Raw genomic sequence first — 6,100 nt, forward strand, 5'->3', positions numbered from 1 at the left:
CTTCTCTGCACAGCTCAGCCTTTGCAAGCTTGCAGCTTTGCTTCATTTTCGAAAAAGGAAGGTATTTTTGTTTATTATTTACAAGAATTCAGAGGAGGTATTTTATTAGTTTGTAAGATTATAAAATGTTGCCTAGAAAATATTCCTTAGGAAGTCAAAAAAGAAATAAAAGAAAAAAAATTGATGAGGTGATTAAAACTCAAAGAGGAGCTCTTGATAAGTTTCTTATACCTAGTTCTACTAGTTCTTCGGTGAAAGAAGTAGAAGTGATTGAGAATGAAGAAGTTGATGATGTGAATGAAGTTGAAGTAGTTAATGATATTGAGAATGAAGAAATTGATTTAGATGAGGATGAGGATGATGCTTTGAATGAAGAAATTGATGATGTGAGAAATAAAAATGATTCTTTGAATATCGTTGATCCAAGAACTTGGAATAATCTTGATAACAAAACTAGAGATATTTTGATAGAGAAAGGCCCCTTAAGAGAATACAATCTCACGTTCCCTATAGATGAGCTTGGTAGACATTTTGCATATTCTTATTATACAAGAAAACTACCAAATGGTGAGAATCAAGATAGAAAATGGTTGGTGTACTCAAAAGATGCAAATAAAGTATATTGTTTTTGTTGCAAATTATTTAGATCACTTCTAAACATTAATTTAACAATATGTGATATGGCTAGTTCTTGTGTTAAAGCTCTCTTTTTTTGGAGTTGTGCAACGTTTGTATACTTTATTTGCTAGTTCTACAAAAAGATGGAAAATTTTACAGGATCACGTTCATCAATTTACTTTGAAATCCTTATCAACAACAAGATGGGAAAGTCATATTAATAGTGTTACTGCTATAATAACTCAACCTAATGAAATAAGAGATGCTCTATTTGAACTATCAAGAGTTAGTGATGATGTTAAAACTAGGAGTGAAGCCGAGTCTTTGGCAACTAATGAACTTGAGAATTTTGAATTTTTGTTGGGTATGACTATATGGCATAATATATTGAACAAAACAAATTTGATTAGCAAAAAATTACAATCTAAAGATATGCAAATTGATGTTGCAATAGTTATCTTGAAAGGTTTGATTTCTTATTTTGAAAAATATAGAGAGGAAGGTTTTCAGTCGGCCTTGACATTAGCTAAGGACCTTGCATCTAAAATGGAAATTGATCCTATTTTTCCACCAAAACGTGTGATTCGTAGGAAGAAACAATTTGATGAAAGTTGTCAAGAAGAGATTTCATTATCTGATGAGGAGTCTTTTAGGATCAATTATTTTATTGTTATAGTGGATATTGCTATTTTATCTTTAAAGACTAGATTTGAATAATTGACAATTTTTGAAGATATTTTTGGCTTTTTGTTTCCTCATAAGATGTTATCTTTATGGGATGGTGATAAATTGCATAAATGTTGTGTTAAGCTTCAAGATGCTCTGAAACATAATGATAAGTTTGACATTGAGGCTGAAGATTTATATTCTGAATTGCAAGTGCTACAAATGTGTTTACCATCTGAAACAAAGTCTCTTGGTGAAGTTCTTGAGTTTGTTAAAGTTTCAGATTGCTTTCCTAATGTTTCTATTGCATATAGAATATTGTTGACTATACCAGTTACTGTAGCTTCAGCAGAAAGAAATTTTTCAAAATTAAAATTGATAAAATCATATTTGCGTTCTACTATGTCTCAAGAAAGGTTGAATGGATTAGCGGTTTTATGCATTGAACATGAGGTTTTAGAAAAGCTTGATCTTGAAGAAATTATTGATGATTTTGCGTCTCAAAATGCTAGAAGATCTAAGTTATTTTTATAATTATTTTATCATTGTTTTCTAGTTTATTGCACTTTATGGTCAATGTTGCAGGTTTACAACTATCTCAAATTTGCTACAACTTCTCGAAGCTTCTTCTTTTAGGGGCCATTTTTTTCCTTTTCGCCTAGGGCCCCCAAAATGTCAGGGCCGGCCCTGTCCGCGTCTAGCTTGTCGCCTAGCCCTGCCACCTGCCGGCCTCGTCTACCGTGCAAACCGCCGATTCACGATTTCAGTTTCGATTCTGATTTCGATCTGTGGTCAACAGTTTCGAGCTCAAATCATTAAACTCGGGCCGATTCAGCCGGTTTTGGTTCGAGTGGGGTCACTAATTGTAATTAACAAAGCTCCTTAATATATGATGAGGTAAAAGACACGGTAGTTGTATTAATAAATATTCTTATTTTTGTAAAAAAATTGAAAAGCAAAGTTTGGCTTTAGCATGTGAACTTAGGGCTTCAAGAACCTATACGACCTACGAAACTAAAAAGTCATCCTCTCCCTCTCTCACGCTCTCTATATCACACATACACTCTCTCTCTCTCTCTTTCTCTCACACACACACTTTTGCTTTTCTATAGTGCATTCTCTCTCCAATAATCACAAACCATAATCCACTCGAGCGAAAGGTCGAGGGGATCTCACTTCAATTCTTCATTTCTTGAGGAGAGAGAGAAGATTGACGATGGAGAAAAAAAGTTGCAGTCCAAGAACAAATACACTCGTACTGAGTATCCGTATAGTTGTGTGTATGTGGATGTGGGGGTTTCTTCCTCTCTTTTGAAGTTGCCCTTTCTCTGTCTTTCTGTAGATGGGTACTGCCATAGGAAGCGCTACAGTTGAGAAAAGTTTTCAACTAGAAAAGCCAAATTAAGCGACAGCAGCAGCAGTAAGTAGCAGTCACGTATGGCGTAGAACCTCTCTCTCTCTCTCTACACCCATCTTTATCTTTATTTCTCGCTGTCTCAAAAATCTTCTCTTCTGCTCAAAAGAATTTCAGTGACCCCACTCTTTTTTTTCTTTTTTTCTACACTCTCTTAGATTTTTCAAGATTTAGATACAGTAAGACCTCAACCCTTCTGCCCTTGACAGAGACGTTCATCAATTCGTAGGTCGATGTAAGTTTCTGTTTAATTTAATCTGCAGCTGTGGCTACGGCTCGGCGGCTGCCGTCCGATTCCGGCGCCTTCGCGGATTGGGTGGCTTCATCTTCCGCCTCAGCTGGGGACCTATCTCTAAGTTTCAATGCGGGCCCCGCCGGCGGAAGCGCCGCCCCGGCCGCCGCTGGAATGTGGCCTTCCCCTGCGCGGCCCCACATCAATTGCGGCCTCCCCCCGGAGTTCTTCTTCGTCGCGCCGGCTTCTTCTTTCCACCACCACCCGGAGGCCGTCACCGCCGCCTCCACCATCAATTTCGACCCTCATTCCCTCAACGCCTCCAGTGCCATCGGCGTCATCCCTCTCCTCACTGCTGCACCTTGTATGGCTTCGGATGAGGATTTGTTCAACCGTCGCGGTGGCGGCGGCAGCGGCAGCGGCAGCGGAATGCAGCTGTGGCAGCATCATCAGCAGGGACAGAATTCTCCAGCTTACTTGATCAAACCCATGACTGTCGAGCATCCGAATCTCCTCCAAAGCGGCGGTGGCGGTGGTGGTGGGGCTTCCTCCTCCGCCGCCGGCACCACCACCTGCCAAGACTGCGGGAACCAAGCGAAGAAAGACTGCCCACACAGAAGATGCAGAACCTGCTGCAAAAGTAGGGGTTACGATTGCACCACCCACCTCAAAAGCACCTGGGTCCCGGCCGCGCGCCGCCGCGAGAGGCAGCTCCTGGCCACCAGCGGCGCCACTGCGGGGTCCTCCCAGTCCACTTCCGGTACCAAGAAACCCAGACTCGGCGGTGCGTCGCAGACCACCACCGCATCCCACACGTCCACCTCCAACACCACTCAGGCGAGAAGCTTCGACACCACTTCTAGCCATCAAGGTACGATCGGGAATGGATATTTTAAATATAAACTACCAAAATCACATTCTTTTAGAGGTAATTAATTATACCAATCTTTCATTATATTTTAATTTTATATATGGATTAAAAATTCTAACTTTAAATTCACTAATTTTCAATTGTTTAGAATTTTCTCACAAATTAATGTTAAAGTGGTCGCCTAGCTACAATATTTACATATCTTAAACTGCTTATATAGTTAAAAATGTAAGTAGATATATATTTCACTTTTAATTACAACAACATACTATTTAAACTAATCACGATAATATTAATTGACAGAAAATTAACAATCTTGTAAATAATTTAAGCCATTGAAAGTTTGTATATTTAAAGACATAATTTTTAGATTATGTACAAATAGGGATGGAGTTGAGCCGAGCCGAATAGTGTCTTGTTCAAGTTTGACTCGTTTAGCTAATTGAGCTGTTTGATTAATTATCGATCGAGCTTTAATCGAGTCGAATACAGTGCCGAGCTTAATCGAGCTTTTTTAATTTTTATTTTTATTTAAAATTTTAGTTATTTTCTTAGTACATAAGTTAATTTTTAAATATATAAGTTATTTTATTCACAAAAATATAATATATTAACTATTTTCTTGCAAATAAATGATGTTAATTAGATACTTAATCCAAATATTACTACATATAGTATAAAATATAGTAAGACATTTAATGAATAATTTAATATTTTTAAGATAGATCACTTCACGAATTTGTTCACGAGCTAAGGAGCCGAGTATCGTCATGTTCAAGTTTGACTTGTTTAACTTAACGAAATGTTCATTAAACTATCGATCGAACTTTTATCAAGTCGAATATGGAATAGCTCACGAATAGCTTGACTCGTTTACAGCCCTATATACAAAGCAGAATTGCACGAATGTATGTATATTCATGCGTAATTATCTTCTTGTTATTTGGAAAATAATCTGGAGTCTGGACAAATAAAATTATATTTTTGCATCTAAAGAAAATAAATATAAAACACAATTTAAATATAATAATGAAAAAATTGTGTGGACGATCGTGGGGTGTGATGACATTCAATTCCACATCAATTTCTGCGGTAAATTGTGGCCAACATTACATCAAATTAATTTGCAGATGCAGGTTTCAAGGAGTCATTGCCGGGGCAAGTGCGTGCGCCGGCGGTGTTCAAGTGTGTGAGAGTGACGGCGGTGGACGACGGCGAGGATCAGTACGCGTATCAGGCGGTGGTGAAAATAGGCGGTCATGTTTTCAAAGGGTTTCTATATGATCAAGGAGTTGAAGGAAGAGACGGACTCCCAAATCTCGCCGAATTGCATTTAGGCGGCGGAAGAAATGGGGCTTCGTCATCACCACCGCCGCCAGTTCTTGATCATGCTTCCGATATATACGGTGGCACATCTGGTGGTGGCTTTCTGGGTGGATCAACTAACTATGGTAACCCGATCAACTGATTTTTACTCTAATTACTATGTTTACCATTGCTGGTAATTGAATACTTTTTACAAATTATAATTATTACTTCTTCCGTCTCACTAAAAATGATTTATATTTTTTATTTTGGATCGTCTCACTAAAATGACTCATTTTTATAAAATACAATATTTAGATCTTAAAAAGTTCTGACTTTACTATTTTTATTCAATTTATACATACTCATAAATCTCTGTGCTAAAAGAAACTGTGTCGTGTTTAATAGGGCGGCGGAAGTATTATTCTTCCAAACATTTTTATTCTTATTTTAATAATTTTTTTACATTTCACACGCTTAGAGCTGAGTTTTCGTTTAAACTCCTCACTCTCTCTCTTTCTCTCTCTCTCTCTCTATATATATATATAGGGGTAGCTTTTAATGAGATTGCTATTTTTCGTGAGATCATGTGTATAATGAATAAGACAGTATATAGTGTTGAATAATGCAGTATATAATGTTGAATAACGATATTTGAAAAATTAGTAAAATTTTCGGATTTGAACGTCTTTAATCAATTTAAAATCTCAGCTTATATGAGGGTAATCATTGAACGTTCACATATATATATATATGGGAGGGCTACAGTAAAAACACTTCTTAAAATATAAATATAAACGTTTTTTAATGTACAAATTTTATCCAACAGGGTTACGAATTCATCCAACATGGTTACGAATTGTGAAAAATAATTTTTTGCTACCTTTGGGATTCGAACCCGGGACCACGAATTCATCCAAAAGGGCTACGAATCAACCGTAGATCTTGATGATCTAAGGGCTGAAAATCATTTATATTTTATACACTTAAGAGT

General features: G+C 37.2%; 1 protein-coding gene across 6 annotated transcripts; it reads left to right on the forward strand.

The window, feature by feature from the left end:
- The first annotated feature begins 2,234 nt into the window (after positions 1–2,234).
- Positions 2,235–5,357, forward strand: LOC131016524 (protein LATERAL ROOT PRIMORDIUM 1-like). 6 transcript variants are annotated; one of them, XM_057945246.1, is made up of 3 exons: positions 2,301–2,704; positions 2,962–3,801; positions 4,932–5,357. In XM_057945246.1, exons 2-3 carry the CDS (start codon positions 3,105–3,107, stop codon positions 5,267–5,269), a joined length of 1,035 nt encoding a protein of 344 aa, XP_057801229.1. In that variant the 5' UTR covers positions 2,301–2,704; positions 2,962–3,104; the 3' UTR covers positions 5,270–5,357. The 6 variants fall into 6 exon arrangements, with proteins under 6 accessions (XP_057801235.1, XP_057801229.1, XP_057801247.1 ...); XM_057945264.1 differs by having other exon boundaries at positions 2,311–2,704; positions 2,928–3,801; positions 4,938–5,357; XM_057945271.1 differs by having other exon boundaries at positions 2,311–2,704; positions 4,938–5,357.
- Positions 5,358–6,100: the final 743 nt, after the last annotated feature.

The sequence above is a fragment of the Salvia miltiorrhiza genome, chromosome 1 (genome assembly GCF_028751815.1).
Source record: "Salvia miltiorrhiza cultivar Shanhuang (shh) chromosome 1, IMPLAD_Smil_shh, whole genome shotgun sequence".
NCBI classification, from domain to species: domain Eukaryota; kingdom Viridiplantae; phylum Streptophyta; class Magnoliopsida; order Lamiales; family Lamiaceae; genus Salvia; species Salvia miltiorrhiza.

Excerpts from the sequence above, each read along its gene's own strand:
- LOC131016524 (XM_057945252.1), top strand. The coding sequence starts at position 3,105 with ATGTGGCCTTCCCCTGCGCGGCCCCACATCAATTGCGGCCTCCCCCCG. Across the intron at positions 3,802-4,931 it reads CACCACTTCTAGCCATCAAG|ATGCAGGTTTCAAGGAGTCA; the intron begins GTACGATCGGGA and ends ATTAATTTGCAG.